This window comes from Sitodiplosis mosellana, unplaced genomic scaffold (genome assembly GCF_009176505.1).
Source record: "Sitodiplosis mosellana isolate CC-2019 unplaced genomic scaffold, AAFC_SMos_1.0 Smas_scaffold_6197, whole genome shotgun sequence".
Classification (NCBI taxonomy): Eukaryota; Metazoa; Arthropoda; class Insecta; order Diptera; family Cecidomyiidae; genus Sitodiplosis; species Sitodiplosis mosellana.
In genome coordinates this window covers 6573252-6594022 of record NW_022601438.1, presented here as the reverse complement: position 1 = coordinate 6594022, position 20771 = coordinate 6573252, and the positions used below count along the sequence as shown (strand labels likewise).

The 20771-nt window shown below is 37.3% G+C and overlaps 1 protein-coding gene across 1 annotated transcript; it reads right to left on the bottom strand.

Annotated features, from left to right (window-relative positions):
• Positions 1-2526: 2526 nt before the first annotated feature.
• Positions 2527-13990, bottom strand: LOC129577435 (mucin-2). The gene is made up of 3 exons (XM_055464423.1): positions 12911-13990; positions 5559-9071; positions 2527-5285 (listed from the first exon to the last, which is right to left on the bottom strand). Exons 2-3 carry the CDS (start codon positions 8945-8947, stop codon positions 4682-4684), a joined length of 3993 nt encoding a protein of 1330 aa, XP_055320398.1. The 5' UTR covers positions 8948-9071; positions 12911-13990; the 3' UTR covers positions 2527-4681.
• Positions 13991-20771: the final 6781 nt, after the last annotated feature.

Sequence of the window (20771 nt, the reverse complement as noted above, 5' to 3'; positions counted from 1 at the left end):
GCCATCAACTTCAAATGCCACACTTACAATAGCAAAATGAAAGAATCCCACATTATGATCTACAACCAAAAACAACAATAACAGCAACACTTCATGTGTTCAAAAAAAATCAACACCATAGACGCAAAAAGCATTTTTTTCTCTTTTGACGCTTAAGCATAATAAGTGAATAATTGTAATTGTGTAATGTTTCATTGGAGAAGAAAAAAGATCGACGTCGACGACTTGATGAAGAAGAAACAACAAAAAACAATAACAGAAAACAATTAAAGAAGCAGTGTGAAGCTAATGACACGGCAATTAAATCATTTCAAGCGCAGGCATTTCTCGCGGTTTAAAATCCATTATTTAAATGAGCTCTATATCATTTGATTTGCTCAGCATCAGTGTTGTTGTTGATGTATTTTTTTTTACCATGTACATATTATATCAATGTTGGCTAAGAATCCAATTGGTTTGTGGTTTTGAAAATCAAGACGAAATAAGAAAGAAAAAAATGTGGAAAAGTCTCACTGAGTTTATCAAAAGTAAAGAAATCAAATTTGTTCTCTTTTTTTCGGGCTCGTTTTTGGGGTTATATGGTTTACAATAACAACCATGGTAGGGCAACATTTATCTATCGAATCAATGTGTTGACATGTTGTTTCGTCCGTCATTTTCTTTATCAGTTCGTAAAAAATATGAAACAAGCTACAACAACACCCCACACTGAAAAAATCTATGGAATTGAAGAATTTAAGATGATTATTAACTTGATTATTATAACAAATAATTTTTGTATTTTCTTTCATAGTTTTTAAAAGAAAAACACTCACACAAACACATACACAGAGACACACAACAATGAAGGGAAAATATGGATTTAGTGGAAGAAGTAAAATGTATTTCATAAATTGACGCAAACAAGTTGCGAATAAATCCAGAAATTGGACATTTGTTAGAAATTATTTAACGTATCACATGAAAGAATGTAAAGACACTGAACAAATTTTATTGCGGAAAAGTTGAATTTGAAAGAAACAAAATTAGCAAACAAGTGTCGACTTTATCATTTTTTTTTTTCGTTAGCAAGACTGTGTGGTTTCTGCACACAAATTCTAAATGCAACCAAATTTGATAACTTCGCTAAATTTCTTTCAACTCTTTTCCACTCTCAAAACAATGAATTATAAGTGAGACACACCCAGAACCGTAACAAAAATCGATAACAATAATAATGATAGTAATATTAATTGTAATATTTAATTGAATGAGAAAGAAAAACACACACACACACAAAAAACATTAAATAAATGAATAATTAATTGGTATCCATCGTGTTGGATGAAGACGAGTGCAGCAAATCAATGTCAGAAGGAACAAATACTGGACATTGATTTGATGACATAATGAAGATGAATGTGTTTTGTATTTTTTGAATAATAAATACATGTATAATTGCGAAGAAATCATATCCAATGACCTTTTTATTCTCTTCCTCTCTCTCTCTCTCTCGCTTTCTGGGTTCAATTATCATTTTCTTGATAAATCACTTGATTGCAGTTATTCTTTTCTATGAGAAAAATGGCATGTTCCGTGTGACTTTGGCAAAAAAAGAAGAAGAAATAATCAGTGGCATCGTGTCAGCATCCAACGCAATAATTAAAATTTTCTGCTGTTACGTGACTTAATTCTCTACGGGCACGGTCATGTACACTTCTTGAAGAGTGTTTGTACACATTACAATGATTCGGTTCGCCTCAAGTGAAAACTGATGTGAGCCGGGCGCTTCGAGTTCTTCGTCATGTTCCCGCACCAATCATTCAAGTCATCCATCAGAGGCAGAACAAACACATTGTCTTGGGTGAGAGATGCACGGATGACACACGCAGAGGCAAAGAGACGAAGAAAGAAAGAGAGAGTTTTTTGTTTTGTTTCAGTAAACGACAGCGAATTCATAATGAATGGTGACAAAAATGTGCTATGTTTGTTAAAAATTTGATTTATTGCAAGCGAAAGTTTTTGCGCTGGCATGTAACGAGCAATAACAATTTGAATGGCATAATCACGGAAACGGTGTTAAAGAAAACAAAAGAGGGCGAAAGGTGAGTTCGTGATTTTCTAAAGTGTATATGCTGTTCGTCCGACAGACGCCATCCGTATGCTGTGCTGTACACTGTACGCCGTGTCGTGCATAGGAATTTCCGATCAATTCTTAACAATGAAATGGACAATTCGGTGTTAATAGTATGTTATTTCGTTTTATTTTCTCATCTAGTTTTCTCGCGAACCACACACACACAGCACACAATCGCCATGTCTTTTGGTCGCGTGCAATTAATTTTGAGTTTGTCGTTTTTATTTTTCGTGAGTCTGTTATTTTCGCTTCTGTTTCTGTTTTTCATTTGTGTCACTGCGTTTTCGTTGTACGTGTTTTGTTTTTCTCCATTACCTTACCATGTTGACATCATGTCGAAAAGAGCGAGAAAAAGACTCCAATGCTACAAGAACAAAATAAATGCGCAAAAATCCATGTGTTTTGTTACAAAAAAAAAACTTTCATTTTATTTACTACGGATTCTGTTGTGTTTTTTTTCCAGATCGGTTACAATCTAGTAATACATGCAAACAGTTTCTATTTCATTATATTTTCCTTCTTCTTCTACTTGACGAAATTTAAACTATCGGCGAGATATAGGGAGAGTGAGCAAATGAAGTAAACAGAAAAATTTAAGAAAAAATAAAAAATAAACATGTCTTTTTTTAAAATTTACTACATCGAATTGTTGTTGTTTTTTTCTCTGTGTGTTTCTTCTTTTTAAAAACTGTGGTACAAACATCTCTCATTTGCTTTTTCTTTTTCTTTTTTGCTCGCGCTGTAATTAGTGAAACGAGTGCATAAATATCTCTCTATGATTTATTATTATTTTTTTGGTGCTTTGGTCGCGTTTTATTTGTTGTTTCTCTCCCGCTGTCGGTCGTTGTGTGTCTCTGGAAAGGAAATTTGGATACATGCCGAAAAAAATACCGCGTACATGCAACGCAGCAAGTAGTTTTTCTTTTTCGATGGAAAAATCCACTTTGCCAGCGATTTATATTTGGAAATTTTGTGCGTGATTCAATTATAGCTAAGCTAACGTTTTTTGTGTGTTTGTTTTAGCGCGCACATTACATTGAGTGCTCTCGCTCAATCTCTTCAGCTGCAGCAGCGGCGGCTCTTTTTCTCTACTCTCACCTTCGCGTTATCTCATTTGCAACTACCATAATAGTATATATATTCCATCAAATTAGTTTATTATTACAATAAATTTAAAGAGCCGTATAACTGTATACGAAATTTTGTTTTCAGTGTGAACTCAACAGCAGCAACCCCTGATACACTACATTTGCTACTCGAAATGGTTGCAACTATCGATTTCAGTACTGTATAAATAATAAATTACTAAATAAATAAATAATTTAAAACAAACGAAAAAAAAGAACGTACACACACACACACGAATGATTTGTATGCATAAATTATTAAATGAATTTACATCAAAAATATGTAATCTCGGTATGTGTTTGTATGATTTGCATCAGTAAGCTTGTGCGTCATCCGTAGCGATGATTTTCTTACACAAAAGTTGTCGAATCATCTTGAAGAGCAAAAAGAAAAAACCCAAGCAAAAAAACTGCAAACAGTTTTACATGGTTTTTTTTTTGGATCATTTTTTTTCCGCCGCGATTGTTGCTCTTTTTCCATCGTTTGGTTTACACAAAATTACACAATTTTTACATACGTACACATATTCATCGGGTTGCGTCTTTCACTTCGATGCGTCGAAAAACGAACCTGATCTCGCGTTGGATAAAATGGTACAACAACGTCTTTAAGTCTTTTTAGCATCAGAATTTGACACGATTATTCACATTGTCATTGCGACAACATTTCATGTTTATATAAATACTTTTACAATTTTTGTTGTTGTATATGCTTTTGCTTCTTTCTACTTTACTGCTACTATTATATGGCTGATTTGATAACACCGTTGTTCTTTTTTCTACTCGCTGTCTCTCTTTCTCTTTCTTGTCTTTTTGTGTCTTGGAATGAAATCCTCAGAAATAAAATATGTAAGTCTCTCCCTTTTTCCGTCTCAATATCTTTTTCCCTCTTTCTCTCACTCACTCACCTTCTTATGGTTTTTCATCATGTCTTACATAAATTTACATACATCTGCCTTCTATTCGAAATTATTTTTCTGCCGTTGTTGTTTTGTATGCTCTATTGCCGTGCGATTCTGTTTTGTCTTTCGCTTCGGATTCGTAAATAAATTATAAGTTAGTAGCCTACTTAAAATCAGCAAAGTATTACGGTAGAGTATCGATATTCTATTGAATTGTGCGCGCGTGTTTATGTGTGTATATTTTACATATTCTTCATTCTTTTCTCTCACTCTTTCGATTGCTGTCGCCACCACAAGAATGTTTAAGTAGCGGTCGTTCATTTTAAATTCGCAATCGATCCAAAGATACCGAAAAAAATATGTATACACCGAAACACACATTGATTAATTGATGTTATTTTTTTTTGCTGTTCCTACGTGCACACTTAAGCCACTAATCGCGGTCAATAGATAATCGATTTTACATTTTAGATTCTATGTATATAAATAAATAGTCAGGTGTTTTGTTGTGAATTTCTCTTTTCTTTTTTGTCTGCTTACATTTCTTCATCGTCATAGATTAAGGATTCTAAGCTGATATCAGAACGATCGGATATGTCACTATCGGCCCGTGTTTGAGCGGTTGGTCCGCTTTTTTCCGCCTCTGGTGCTGATGCCGGTGGAATGGTGCTCGCCTTGTAGATTGGCACAAAACCACTTTGGAAATCGGGTGTAAAGTTGGCAAAATCGAATTTTCTCGTTGTATTTTCAACACTAGCCACCGATTCGGCCGTTTCTTCACTGTCCGATCGGCTGATTGATGCAGTTGCATTTGAATTTACGAGCGATGCACTGATTCGATTGCTCTTCGAATCAACGTTCAACGAACCACTGGCAACAGACGGTGGTGTCACAATTAACCAACCATTATGTGTACTTTGGGTATTCTCTAAATTAATGCTTGGTATGAATGGTGCCTGAAATTGTTGATTTGCATTGAGATTCGAGCCATCGTTATGGTTGTTAGCGACGGGAGCGTTCGCAAATACAGGCGTACTGTGGTGATTATGATTATGATGAGCTGGCGTCGGACGATACACATCCGCCAAATGAGATGGATTTGGTTCAGTTGGCGAATAAGCAATTGCTATAGGACGATCACTGTGTATGAGCCAAGCGGCCAACAACGACATGAAAACGACCAACCCAAAACGAAATAGAATGAGAAAAAAAACAGAGAAAGAAAAGTGGTTTTTGATTATTATGGTCAAGTCATTTAAGAAAAAAAAACGAAACAAAAAAAAACGATGATAACGTCGTCAAAGCGATAAAAACGAGAAGAAGAAGAAAAGGAGAGAAAAATTCTTGCATGCAAAAAAACAGATATATGAAATATGAAATATAATAAATGTATATATATATGTATATTCTCACCTGTCTTCTTCGTCATTTTCAGCGGCAGCAGCAGCAATTGGGTCCTGTTGTTGTTCTGATTTTTTTTCCAATTCATAAGCAGGTCGGCTATTGAGTATGTAACGCGATTTATTCTTTTCCAATGTGTATGGCAGTCCAAGCTGTTGAATGGTTGCCGGTTTATGCATTTGATCGGCCAAAATTTCACCACCGTTTCCGCGTTGCATCTGAATGTGACCGGCTATCGATTGCTTTTGCATCGGATATACAACATACAACGGCTTCTCGCTACCGTTTGTGTCAGTGTTTGTGGCCGTTGCCGTTGCCGTTGCCGTTGCATTTCTATTGCCCGACAAACCATTCATGGCAACAATTCCACCGGTTTTTTGCAAAAGTCGTTGATGCTGAATCATTTGGAGTGTGGTAACTGGTTCCACTTTTGGTATTTCTTTTTGACTTTCGACAATTGACTGTGCAGACATCAACTTGCCGTCACCATTTTCGAAATCCACATTTTTACTACCGCTACCGTTGCTGATACTACCGTCCAGATTGCCATTTGTCGCTGTAACTTTCATATTTTCTTCGAATCGTTGCGGTTCGACGAGCAATGCGTTTGCTCCAACAATTGTGTTACGATTGAATAGATGCGACGGTAGCATTGGACGATCATAAATTCGCTGATTGAAATTGCCCGGATGCAATTCAAAGTGACGTCGATTTTGCGCTTGCGTTTGATCGGCCAGCGACGGTGGTCGCATTTGCATTGGGCGTTGGCCATACTGCATATACTGCATTGGCATTTTGTACCGTAGATTCTGGGCATTGTACAGGTATTGTGCACGATTTAGTTGACCTTGACGCAATTGATTGGCAATCTCGGGGCTCAATGAGATTTGGTGTTGTGGTTGCGGTTGAGTTGATGGCCGGAACTGTGGCAGAATATTCGGAAGTGTGTAATTTTTGCGCGGATAATGGACGAATGTTGGCTGTTTCTTGAATAAAAATGGTGTGTTACGAATCATTTGAGGCATTCCCATTCCCATGACCAATGTTGGCGGTGGTTGTGGTACAGCAATCACTGGCTGTGGACGGAATACAACGAAATTACCGGCGGCTGGCAACGATGGTGTCTGAATGATTTGCTTGTAATTGTTTGGATCGATCTGGCCATCGGTGATTTCGTTGCGAGTATCGGTGAATTTAACAAAACCTCCTTCACTTGGTGGAGCTGGTGGTGCTTGTGGTATCTGTAGAACGGCTTGTGGCACTTGATTTTTTGCTGGTGGGAATTTGATTGTATTATTCGTCGTGATGGCTTCGGGTGTCTGAATGGACGGGTTTGCAATCAATTTCTCTGCATTTTCACCGTTTTCATTGGGGAATCGAATGTGTTGCGTGTCATTTTCATTGCTGGCCGATTGCGCGATAATCGTATAAACTGGTTTTGGAATCGATGTAGTTGATGGCAACAAAAATCCATGTGGCCGTTGTGTCGATTGCAATCCCGGCCCATAAACATTGATCTCATTTTCAATATTTTTAATTTGATCTGGAGGCAATGGTTTTTCACCGCCGCCCAATGACATTTGACTTGTCGTTACAAACGATGCGGTGTGCATGCCCGGCGCAATGACGATGTTATTCGAATTCGATGCGGATGGTCCATGGAAAACGACATTATTCTGGTTTGGATTATCATACGCTTCGGCCGATGTCACATGACCCTTTGAAATGAAAGTGATGCCCGGTTTCGTTGTTTCATCGATTTTGTTTTGATTGGAGATTGGTCGGTGCACGTTGTTGTTATCACTTTGAGGCGCGACGGGCTTTTGATCGAAACGATTTGTGGTTTGTAATTGACCGGTGGCCACAAACGATGCTGAATTCGAATCGGGCAAAACAACAATGTTATTCATATGATTTTGTGGTGGTGGTTGGAATGGGCCTTTGTACGTATTCTGCTCACCGAATGGATGAACATTGTCAAAGCCAATGCCGCTGGTAGCCGCTGAAACTTGGCCATTTGTAACGAATGTTACTGTATTTGCACCGGGCGATACTCGAATATTATTCACATTGGTTGGTGGACGGAATTTGCCAGCATGCACTGTCGTCTTATCACCATAGTCGGCGATCAATGATGATGCCGTTGATGCCGAAGCAAATCGATCTCCGATCGGTTCGGTTGAACGAATCGTGGATGTGCTCAACTCCGACTGTATAACTGTCCGATTGATTGGTTTTCGTGTTGCCGAATCCATTGTGATGTTGTATCGACTGGTATACGGTCGCGTATGTGCATAATCTCTTGTGTTCAGAGGTGCATGTGTTGTCGAAACGGTTGGTCGCAATGTCATCACCGTAGTCGATGGTGTCACTTTTGTGGCTTCGGTTTCATCGTTTTCTTCATTGTTAGAGAAGAAATTCCAGAATAAGTCGCTAATGCCCATGCTATCACCATCTTTTGTATCTTCAGCGGTAGCATTCTTGTTGTTTTTGTGCTCCGGTGCAACGGCTGTTGAACTTGCAATTGGTGTTGGTGTTGGTGTTACGAATGAATTTTCAAATGATTCAATAGGCGTTGACGTTGTTGTTGTGGTGGTGGTGGTGGTGGTCGTGGTTGTCGATCGGCCTCGTGTGAATTTAACATCTGTATTCGGCAAACTATTACGCACCGTTGTACTGCTCACTCTTGAAAGTGTTGTGTAACGTCTTCCTGGCGTTGATGTTCGTGGCGGAATGCTGGCATATTTTCGCGTATTATTCGCTGTTGTCGTTGTCAATGGCGTAGCTTTTGTACTGCTATCATATGATTCCGTTGTGCTACTCGTTCTGAACGATGCTGTATACGATTTGGTTGGATATGTGGATTTGTATTTTTTCGTGGTGTATGCCACTGATTTCACCGTCGACGAATCTAATTTGTGATTGGACACATAGTTTTTATTGCTACCCTGATACTTGAGATTGGCATATGAGCTGGACACCAGCGGATACACGAACTTCGATGATTGATATTTTACGGGTAAATTCAAAAAATCATGGATATTCTGTGTTCGAACGGTATTATCCAAACTAATATCATGTTTACGTGTGCTATTCATCTCATTGGCAACGGCACCATTGTTCAGGGTGGTGGTTTGAGTGCTGATCGCATCGGTTGGTGTTGGCAGCGATTCGGGTGTGGTTTTTGCATTAAAATCAATCGAACCCGACGAGTCTTTTTTCACATAAAATGGTTTGCCATCGTTGAAAATTTGCTCGGGCAAAACGTACACGTTCGATGTCAAATTATCACGATCATTTGTTGTATTCTCTTCAATTTTATTGTCATAATCATATGATCCGATTTCGGCCGAACAGCAAACGATTGCCGTTGACAGTGCCACAATAAATAAACGCCACATATTTATTTCTATTTAACTTAACAACGTTTGTTGCTCTTGGCGTAGCTATTATTGTAGTGTGTGCGTGTGTTTGTGTATTCTTTAGCTGGCGGTGTATCTTCTCAACGTGATTGATAATTAAACCCTGTAGAAACGATATAATTATGAAAATGAAATAGATAAATATAATGAATAACATTCTGGAAAACATATAAATGAAACGCAATGTTTTTCCCTACTTTTGAAAACAAAACAAAACATAATTTAATGTGAATTGTTGTTGGCGGTTTTGCTAGTCTATTTGTTTGAGCCGCCCTGCCATTAGAATGAATGTCAAGAGACGCAGAGAGAAAATATATGTCACTGATGTGTGTGTGTGTGTTTGTTTGATTTAGTTTTGTTTTGTTTCGTTGTTTATTATTAAATTTGTCGGTTTAGTGTGTGCCCCATTAAAATGCCATCGTCTCTTTACTTTGAGCTGTGCTTTATTTTATGCCTTATCTGATTTTAAACTCTAGGTGTGTTCTTTGTTACTATTTTTTTTCCGTTCGTTAGTATGCACTGCATGATGTCGAATTTCTTCTTTCTCCAGCAAAATGGTGTGTTTTTGTCGTTTAGTGTAGGTTCTTTTTGGTCGATGACATTCGCGTTCTTTCATTTAAAAAGGTGGCGAATGGTGGATTCCAACAATAACAAACGAATATAAAAAGATTCATACAATTATATTTGGGGCATGCATGTGTGTATTCGATATGAAAGCGACTTGATTTAGTCGAAATAAATTAAAAGCAAAACGTAAATGAAGGCTGCAGAAAATAAAATAGCAGCAGCAGCACCTCTCAACAAGAATACAATACCCAGTCAGGCAGAACAATAATGAAGAAAGAAGAAGCGAAAAAAATCGGTAATCAAAAAATTTATACCAAAGAAAGACATGCAACATCGCATACACTGTTTGGAGGAGGTGTAGTTCATGTGCGAGAGAGCGAGCGAACGATTGAGTCAACGTGTGCATATAGCAGCATAAATAGATTTGGTGTGTATGGCGAAGAATAGAAAGACAGGTAACGAACCTCATTCGATGACGATGACGATGACGACAAGAACAACCGAAGTAAAAAAGCATTCATTCTAAATCAACGAAAAAAAAGCAACACTTTTTGACACAGAAAAATTGGCACACTCCAAGAACACAATGCATAGACTACGGGTGTGGAATGTTTTGCATTTGATATTTTGCTAAATGCTGTATCCGGCACATGTATGTTTTGTCTATGCGTCAACTTACACCCGCCACCGACGCGCCACTGGAGACGTGAAGAAAGTTGGACGAGTGAGACGGAACACGTCGAATGGATGTGACGACAAAACAAGCACGATCGAATAGAACACCATTTAGGGTTTTTGCTAATCATATGGTGAATTGAAAATAGAACGAACGAACGGTTTAAATCGCTCAACCAAAAATGAATTTAAATGTGTTGTTCGGCTAAGCTGTACCGTTTGATTTTCTCAGAGCTTTATACCAAGCGCCGCAATGCAATGGATGAAATTAGGCTAACCAAAATGACTTGATGGGAAATCCATAGTCATAAATATGACCAACGTCATTTTGAAACTATTTTCGGCGTCTCTCTGTCTATACCATTCCATTCAATTCGTTGTAATCAATGATCGCCGATCATTTGTCGCCAATTGAGAGTCTCAATTTGAGACTCTCAATTATTTGACGCTGAAGAGAAAAAAAGAACATTGATCAAGTACTGAGAGAGAGAATCAAAAAAAAACCTCGTTCGAAAAAAGTGAAAAGAACGTACACACATCATCCTAAATATGTAAATTGCTGAAAAAATACATTTAACCGGTTTTCACCATGCAGGCAAGAGAAAAATCACATACACATGACGTTTCGTTGCCGTGTGTGCTTTTTCTGCTTCTTCTTCTTGCCACGGATTTGGGATAATGAAGTAGAAAGTAATGAAATGCTCAAAGTAGAACTGTGCGCACACGCCATGGCTACGCTGCCAACAACAACAACAACAGCAACAATCAAATCACTTCGATTCGTCACATATATTCCGTGTAATGATACTCCAACACTTGTTTTTCTGTTGTTGTTGTTGTTGTTGTTTCGTGTTTGGTGTGTGATTCACTTTTTTATTGTCGTCAGTGTCTGTTTGGCTTTGTTATTGTCGCTTTGGCAATTTCTATTTTGTCCATTAATCGATCGTTCCCATCCAAAAAGACCGACACATCTCCCCATGCCAAAGTAATTCATTTGAACGTGCGCGCGCGAAACAAATTCAAAATAGACAATAAACGAAAACCACAACAAAAACACCACGCTGTCCGAAAATTATTTTTGACCTTTCAAAAATAAAATGCCGTCGTCGTGCACATTGGGATCGCACATTGTTTTGGCCATGGATCGATATAAATTGCTGAGAGGAAATAGCTTGAACGAGCCGAGCGTAAGAATGTAACTCAACAAACGAGCATCAATGTTCATCGCCTACATCGCACGACCCGAAATGTGCTACATTGTGTCAATGCGCTTTTGGTGTGCGCGCGCGCGTGCGTATACATGCACAGAGAAAGCGGAAGAATTTTTTTTCTCGCACGCTCTCTCTCTCTCTCTCTCTCTCTCTTTTCTGTTTTAATCAAACTCAGCTCGTTTCTCGTCATCGTCATTATAGTTGTTGTTGTTTTTGCTGTTTCTTTCTTCTTCGTCTACGTCTTCGTTGTATTGACTAGATTTTTTTCCTTGGCATTTCCCCGTGCACGGAGTGTGTTCGACATTTTCTATTTCGTTTGTTGACTCACTGACTGACTGACTGAGAGCGAGACTTTGGCATTCATTCATTTAATTTTCTTTCCGTGTACATGCCGCGTTGTGTATGCTCAATTGTCAAGTCTATGATATCTTTAGCGCGGCATTTTTGCATGGCTTCAACCAATTCGCCATTGTCTTTGCGTTCATTCGCTTTTTGGATGATTCGATTTTCGTGTGCACCGATTTTTCATTCTTTTTTCGTGTGTGTACGCTACACACGTCAGTTTCTATTATGGCTTTGCATATCGAACAATTTCGATTGGTCATCGTTGTTGATTTTTCGCGCATTTTTTTCACTCTCTCGTGTGCATGATTTGGGGTTTGTGAGAGTGGCACGCACAATTCTACTTAACAGAAATGAAAGCATAAAAAAAAGCAACAAAAATTGACCATTGAACCTACACTTACAAGCAAAAATGCAAAAACAAAAGCGTGATATTGAATTGTTTTACATTTTATAAAAGCGAGCAGCCGATTCGTTAGTCAATCAACGGCGATTATGTTATGATTTGCTTTTCATTCTTATTGGGAATTGATTAAGTGCGCGCCACCGCACGAACCAATCGATAGACCACGAACAACACGAATCGCAAAAAAAAGTAACATCCAAACGAAATCGAAGAGATATGAGCACGATAAAAGAAGAGAAACGCCCACACCAAAACAAAAATACTAGAGAAAAAAAAATTTCTTACAATCATCTTCATTAAATCCATCGAATTGTGGAATTTTCGTTTCGTTTCGTTTCGTAGTTAGTGCGAATGCAGAAAAAAACACACCAACAACAATAACCAGCAAAAAGGAGAAGATAAAATTCATTTTAAAATCAATTAATCGTGACTCATGCTAATCTCTCGCGCCAGTTTATAAATTGTATCGATTTTCACTTATAAAACAGAAATTCCAGCTACGCGCAACGCAAGCGGATTACAAGCAATTGGCCGCGCGCGAATTGCCGAACAGCAAAAAAAAAACGCAAACAAAAAGCAAAATGAGCCAACAAAAAAAACAAAAACGAATGGACGAAATACAGAAAAAAGCGATACCCGTTGAAATAAAATATATAAAACAAAATATGATCATGATGATGATATGAAATGAAGAATCAAATGAAATAGAAGCACCGCGATAAGGTTTGAGTTTATACTTACGTGTGAGCAAGAGAAATATTTTCGAATGAAAGCAATTCATGTATGCACATGAAATCATCAACGAGTGAAGAGCAGCGGCAGCAGCAGCAGCAATGGGCAGCAACGGCACCAACAGTACACCTAGTCAGATTGGAATTTCTTTAAACTTGACCCAAATTTTACGGTTTGGCTCCTACAACAGCGAAATGTACATTTCAACCGAAGAAGAAGAAGACGCAGCAGCAGCAACAGCCTGGGCTTAACCAAACCAGCATGGGCAGTATATTAACGTGATATGTTTACGCGCACGCGCACAACCAACGAAAACAAATTAAAACAACGGGAGAATTTGGAGAATACCAACAGCAATAACAAAAGTATTTTTTTTTCTGTGTTCAACAATAAAAAAAAGCGCGCACACACACACAATAAAACTGGAAACAAGATGCACCAAATTTTATGATTTTGGTTTTTTCTTCGTTAATTCTTCTGATTTTTTCTCTCTTTCACAAAACTGTAAAAGGTTCAATGCGTCTTTTCAATCCACCGAAAACACCTGAAATTCTTGTTTCTTCTTCGACTCGAATTTTGACCATAGAAATTTCGATGAAGAATTCTTTTTTTTGGGTTTGTTGTTTTTTTTCTATCTCTTACTAATTTGAATTTTTGATTATTCTACACGATGCGACACATTAACAAGATGAAAAAAAAGTCGAAAAAATCGCCTGCGATGCAGTTCAAATCAATTCAAATTTACCGTTAAATCCAACGTGTTTTTAATTGTTGTCTTTAAGAAAAACTTCTTTTTTTCACGAAAAAAAAGGGCCGAACGTTTTATATCGATCAGGTTTTATCAGTCTTATTACACGTGTCAGTGCATACGCGATTGTCTTTAGGATATGCTGTTCGCTTTTTTTTTCCTTAAATTTTCAAACGTTTGAACCACAATTGCTTGGTGCACTTGATACAACCGCAATTTAATAGATTTTTTCTTTGACTCAACTTTGTAACGACTCAATGAGCCTCGAACCGATCTCGAAATGGGGAAAATTGCAAGAATTTTCTCTTTTCTTTTGATCGTGGTCGTCGTCGTCGTCGTCGTCGTCGTCGTCGTCGTCGTCGTCGTCGTCGTCGTTGTTCTCGTCGCACTTGATTTATTTTCTTGTAGTTTTCGGCGATGAATGCAATAAAATGGGTTTAACTTCTGTTGTTGGCTTGTGATTTGTGTTTCTTTCAACTTCACGATCTGAATGTGTCTCGTCTCAGCAATCGACTAACAATGTGAGGTTTTCGTTCGTTGCTATAATCACTCTACGATTCTTGATTTCCAACAATTGGGCGCTCCCGTGACTTCATGCATGTGGATCGTGTGTAATTCGTTTTCTTTCTGTTTCTTCTCTCGGGTCGTTTCGCTTCTCGCTCTCTCTCTTTCTCTCTGTTTTTCGTACACACTCTCTGCACTCAGTCTCTCTCCCTTGATATCTTGAGCTCTCTTTCTTTGCGCTTCGCACGAAACAACTGTACTCGTTGACTTTCGTTAACCAACTAATATCGTTTTCTTTCTCTTATTGTTGTTTTATTTGGAGCTGTGCACGGTGTGTCTGTAGCTGGGCTGGCTGATCTGCTTGACGTTCAACGGTGATTTGTGTATATGCCTTAGTGACACACTGACGAAAAATCATCAACGCACAAGTGGGTGAAATACTTTTTGTTTTAATACTTCCTCCATCCGATGCTGAATCGACCGGCGAGATAACAGCAGCAGCAGCAACAGCAACGGCAGCGGCAACAGCAACGGCAGCGGCAACGGTGTGTTTCAAGATAATGCGGCATAATACAATAACATTCACTCTTTTTTCTCTCCAACTGAAAAAAAACGTATTTCATTGTTAAACTGAATATTTTGCACTAAAAATGGTTGCGTAAAACGTTCGTCAAACATTGAATCCATCAATGCGGTCAAACTAGAAATCTTGTCAGATGAATCTGACAAACAACAAAACAACCACGAAACGCTTGATCAACATTAAAACGTAATTCACAAGAGAAAATGATTTCACCAAAACTGTATTTTTGTCGTTACGTTGCATCGCGAAATCTCTATCTCTCTCTCTGGTGATGTGATCTCGTCGTATGCGTTGTGCTTCGGTTTTCGGTCTTGTATCGGGGATTTAACCACCGCACGCAACATCGACTGTGCTCACATAACATCTTCTTTCCTTTTTCTGTTGTCGTTTGTTGAATTTTCCCAACTATCGATGACTCATGATCATTTCTCCAATTTTTGTTTTGATTTTGCTTTTTCATGCATTTTTTTTCACTCGACTGAGTCATCTCGTTTTGACCGAGAAACAATAGGATTTGTTTTTTTTCTTCTTTAATTTCGAAAATTAACTCGTTGATCGTAATTCAATCGGCAAAAGCCATAAATATTACAAACGACACCCATTTACACAGAAATATAAAACGTAAGAAGATAACATAATTAGAGATATTTTCACCTTTATGTTCAATTAGAGAAAGAGAGAGAGAGAGAAAAAAAATCAAATAAAATTTCACTGAAAACCAAACATTTTTGTTCAATCACAATTATTGTTATCCGATCACCCATGGCCTACGATGAAACCATAGAAATAAAAAAAAACTCAATTAAAAAGCTCAAGCTTAAGCACTAATTTTAAAACAAACTCAAACCAACATCCAAAGTAAAATCAAACAGAATCCAAAGTAAAATTTCCCATTTCGAAGGTGAAACAATGCAAATGGATCGGTAAATATGTACATCGTCACCGTATCAAAACCATGAAAAACGATTTGACGTTTCATTTGACTATCTCATTTGAGAAAATGTGAAATACGTCAGTATCGTACATCAAAAATGTGGGTCCCAAATACCGAACTCGAACAGGAAATGATGCATTTTATTGCAATACATCATGTTATTGATGCATGGTTCAATCTTCTGGAGATGCAAATCTCGCGAAAAAATCACCGAAACCATAATTTGTTTTTTTTTTTGTAAATAGCAGAGGTCGCAATCCGGACTGAAATGAACAATATACTAAAGAGTTGGATTGAGACACTATCTGTTTCCACAATAGCATCGGGAATTTAGAAAGGAAAGAATTTTCGTCCCGGAATATGTCGTTGGATTGAAGAATTGACAGCCGCTTGCATTTGTTACAAATTAGTGTACATATAGAATCGGGAACAAGTCCATTTTTTACCCGAATCTACGTTTTCGGCTATTTGATCGATGATCGCTTAACCAAGATGAAATTCGCCTGAGTTTCGCTAATCCAATGAACAAATAATAATTATTTGTAACATTGATTGAATCAATGAATGAGAAAGATATTTGTCCAATGATTTGATGATAACTTGGTTTAATGATAACCCAATGAATGATCGATTTTACCATCCAATGTCAATGACTTTAATGCATTCAATTTTTGTTTTATTCCCATTTTATTTTTCATTTTTGTTTCTCATTTTCTTAATAATACCGAAATCAAAATAAAAGGAAAATCGTGATAGAAACAAAATCAGTCATTTCCTCAGAATTGATATTAAAGCATAAAATGTGTATTTTTTGAAATAAAAGCAAAAAATTCATTTTCTCAAGTAATGGGCAATTTTTTTTCTCTTTATCCCATAAAAAGATACTGTTCAACGATCAAAAGAATTTCGAAGAAAGTTTTGGTATTGAATCGAAGCCATAAATCATAAGTTAGGCCTTCAATGGTTTGGACGAATGTGAAAAATGTGAAGCGATTAATGTGTTAAGCTTGAGTTCAAGCTTTGTGAGAATGAACCGTTATTCTTTTACGAATTTTCAGAAGTACACTCATTGCTTCATTCAAAGCTTTGATGTGCTAAAACTGAAGCCTTCCACCTCTTTTAGACCATTTGAACGAAAGCTTGGCGGTGAAAGCTATTTGCTGGATGAGCTATAAATTTAGGCGCTTGAACAAATTCGCATGATAAATGAGCCTGAAGAGCGTGGTAAAACTAAAAACACCAAAAGTTTGACCAAGATTCTTTCCTTGCTTAGATGAAAGTTTTTAGCTCAAAATTTGTCTTGTTTAAAAATTTACAATAAAGATAGAGTTACCACCGCTTATCAACATTGATGTTGATGGCTATCGTATGAATTTTTGCTCTGCAGGCCAATTCTCAAGCCTTATAATTACAGTTGAAGAGCAAGCATTTTCGTCATTTTCTAATTACTGTTTTTAATCATATCGAATGAATATTATTCAAATTGATGTATGTTTTTCATGTTTAGAATTTCCCTCCGGTAATTTGAATTTCCACCGGATTCCGATGAAAAGATACAACTACCGGAAATTGGATGAATTTTCGTATTTTAAATATTTGTTTGTTTTTTCGTTTGTTTGAACATTTGTTGTTCATGTTGGCAATATTTATTGCGAAATTTACCGATATCAGTGTATTTTGGTATAAAAATAGATATGAAAAGTGAATGTAAAAAATGTCTTGAAGCAAGCAACAACCCTTTCGAATGGTGTGTGTATATGTAAATGAATTGGCTGGTGAAAAATCGGATAAAGTGTGAATCACTGAATTAAACGAACGAAAACCAAAAAAAAAACACTCTCATTATTTTATACGATTCACATGATGTTTTGCGGCTGCAAAAACACCAGCTCGCCTAGTCAAATTCGATGCTGAAAAGTAAAAGACATTGAACGAGAACATTGTTGCTGTTGCATTCAGTGTTCGCTAATCAATTATCTCCTTCACAAGCACAGCAATCAATTAAACGCGATCAACTTATAGTGGAGGCTGCCAGAGGAGAAAATGGAAATGGAAGCCGAACACAATTGAGCAAACCAAATGAAAAACAAAATAAAAATGCAACAAACACAACGAAAATCGGTACAATTTTGTAAAGCACATAAAAAAATGGTTAGAGCATCATCGGTACACACACACACACACACAAATCGGTGATTCAGAGTGAGACGAAACCGCCAAACGAAATGAAATCATATGCATACTAATTACAAATCAGAAGAAACTAGCTGCAGCTCAAACATCGATTTGTCAGAAAGAAATGGAAGGAAAAATGTGTTTGCAACAAAATATCTCGATGGGTATATTGAGATAGATTGCGATTTGAATTCACTTGTACACAATATCTATCAATCTATCGTACTCTTGAGGCTTGTCTATCGTCATTATCATCGTTTTGTTGGATAACTTAACTGAAACACCGAAATCAATCGAAGAGCGAGAGGGATAAAATGGTGGCAAATGTAGATATGTTGCTGATTTTTTTTTGTCTGGCGAACATGAGCGCGTTTGCGCGCCACTACAATCGCCAATAAATAAACATCTAAACTCGGTGTAAACCAAGTGGCTGATTCATTTTGATTAGCATGATGAACAAGTGTGAGGAGATTGCGGACTAAATCGGAGACGAGCTGCAAGGCAATTACTCTTTGTGTGTTGCGGTATAGAGAAAAAGTATAACAATCGCCATTGGCAGCAGCCAAAAGTGCGCCATGCACAGATAATAATCGAGCTGAACGAAAATCATCGGCAGCAGCCATGCGTTGAACAAAAAACCATTTTCATTTTTTTTCTGTTTTCGGTCTCGTTCACTCAATTGCAATTTATGCAACTGTTTGGCGCGCTTTTGTCTTCTAGCCACTTGCTCCCCATTTTTTTTCTCTTCTACTTTTCTTTGCACTCACAAACCGCAGTGAATCTGTAACAAAGCTTTTCTTTTCTCGCTTCAACATTTGGTTCACTACGTAAATGCACCATGTTCTCGAACTAGTTTAAATTGTTGTTTGCGATTGGAAAAAGAAGAAGAAAAAACATGCTTCGCTCAAATTGGGATATTTGCATTTGGAATTTTCAATTTCATTTTATGTTCGACAATTTTCATTTTGTTAAATTTGTTGTTTTTTTCGGTTTTCTATGCAGTTTTTCTTTCTTTTTCATAAGAAGAATATGAAAGTCGCTGGAAATCTTTCGGTTTTTTTTTCACAATTGATCGCAATTTTCGAGCAAAAAAATAATTTCCATGCATTGACAATGTAAATCGGTGTTCTTGATTTGCATCTCCAAATGAAAATGGGTTAAAAATGATTTTTTTTCTTTCTTACCGCGTGTTACGTGTACAACAACCGTTGTTAAATGATGTATTTTTAAATTGTAGCAATGACTGCTGAATTGTAGGCAACAAAAATACAATTTCAGGAGAATAAAAAAACGCACCAAAGAAATTAATAAATATAAATGTGAATCTATTGAAGTCTATATAATCAATTTCATTTGTTGTTCAGTTTGAGTTTGTGTCTCTTTCGTTCTGCATGTCCCTCTATCTCTCACTTATCTTTCTTTCATTCTTTCTCTGCTTTCTTATCTGTCTCCCTTTTCTCTGCGAAGCGGACGATCGAGCGAGCGAGGGAGTGAATGCTTTTCAAATGCACGTTTATTTGGTGCGTGTGCTTGTGTCGAGAACACAAGATGTGTGCACACGATACAAACGATACAGTAAATTTTTGCCATGCTCTAAATCCAAATTAAATTGTTTCATTGGTTTTTCTTTCTGTCTTTCTTTTGCTCGTTTCTTTTTGATTCTCTCTTCTGCGTTTTGCATCTCGTTGTTTTAGAGTGCAATACAGCAGCAGCAGCAATAGTTGATAGCAAAGAAATAACAAAAACTGGCCATTTATTTTATGAGCTTGGTTTCTTTCTCAATTTTCGATCGTCTAATCATCGCCGTATTGCGTATTCGTGGCACACATTTAATGAATGATGTGATGCATTTTACGGTTTGCAAATGAAAAATAAAAACTGTTTATGTGTATAAGCGCTTACACCCGCACACGCGCACACTTTAGTGTTGTGTGTGAATGCACGAATGCGTCTCCTATCAATCGCAACGATAAAATACAATTGAAATTGAGATCCAAATTATAAATCGTGAACGTAATGCAGTTGCTTGAGCGGCAAACGTTTATTGATTGTTGTTAGGGCAACGGCATCACACAGTTTGGTTGCCAGATTTGTTTTTCTTCTGAACATTTCGTCTTTATATCATTTAGTTTAATTTAATTTTAAAAAAATGCATTCGGAATTTTTACGCCTGATTTTTCTGCGCTTTTCCCTATCGCTGCATATCCGTTAGATTTTTCAATATTGATTGCTTGTTTTGCTGCTCCGTTTTCTTGTTCGCTTGCGTTCAAATTGAGAAATGTTCCATTGATGTAAAACTGAAAAAAAATTCATTTTTCGCTCATTTGTTCGACAAATTTTTCCGTTTCTCCCACTCTTCGATGGGGCTGTTAAAGTCGCGATAAATTCGATAAATGGCTAACTTTGCTCCATACTTTCCATTTCGAATTTTTTTTTTTATTTTTCAAAACTCAATTCTGTGCGACATTATTTCGACCTAAGATCCATTTTCGTTGCTATCAAATGGGTGAACCGATGCAGAAAATGGCTCATTTTCTAGTTCTTCACTTCAATTCTCACACACACACACACACACACACACGAGAGACAAACAATTGAAATGTCTCTATTATGAATGCGATGTGTGCTATTGTTACAAATACTACAATTTATTTTCTGTCTAGAAATCAGTTTCGCGTCGTCTTCGACGTCGGCGGCAGCAGTATATCGCATTTGTTCTGGTTCTTTGACGTCTCTCTCTCTCTCTCTTTCGCTCGGCAAAATACAGACACCATCGTAATCTTTCTGTTTATTCAAAAGATATTAATTACAGTGTGTGGTATTACGACGATCGCGTATACGCCAGAGTCGAGAAGAAAATAACCGGCAGAGAGAGAGAGAGAGAGAGAGAGAGAGAATAGGGAAAAATATATGGAAAAATGAAGAT

Bases quoted from the DNA above. Each gene is read 5' to 3' on its own strand.
- LOC129577435 (XM_055464423.1), bottom strand. From the start codon at position 8,947: ATGTGGCGTTTATTTATTGTGGCACTGTCAACGGCAATCGTTTGCTGT. The intron at 5,286-5,558 runs GTGAGAATATAC...GCTCATACACAG, and splicing joins GAAAATGACGAAGAAGACAG to TGATCGTCCTATAGCAATTG.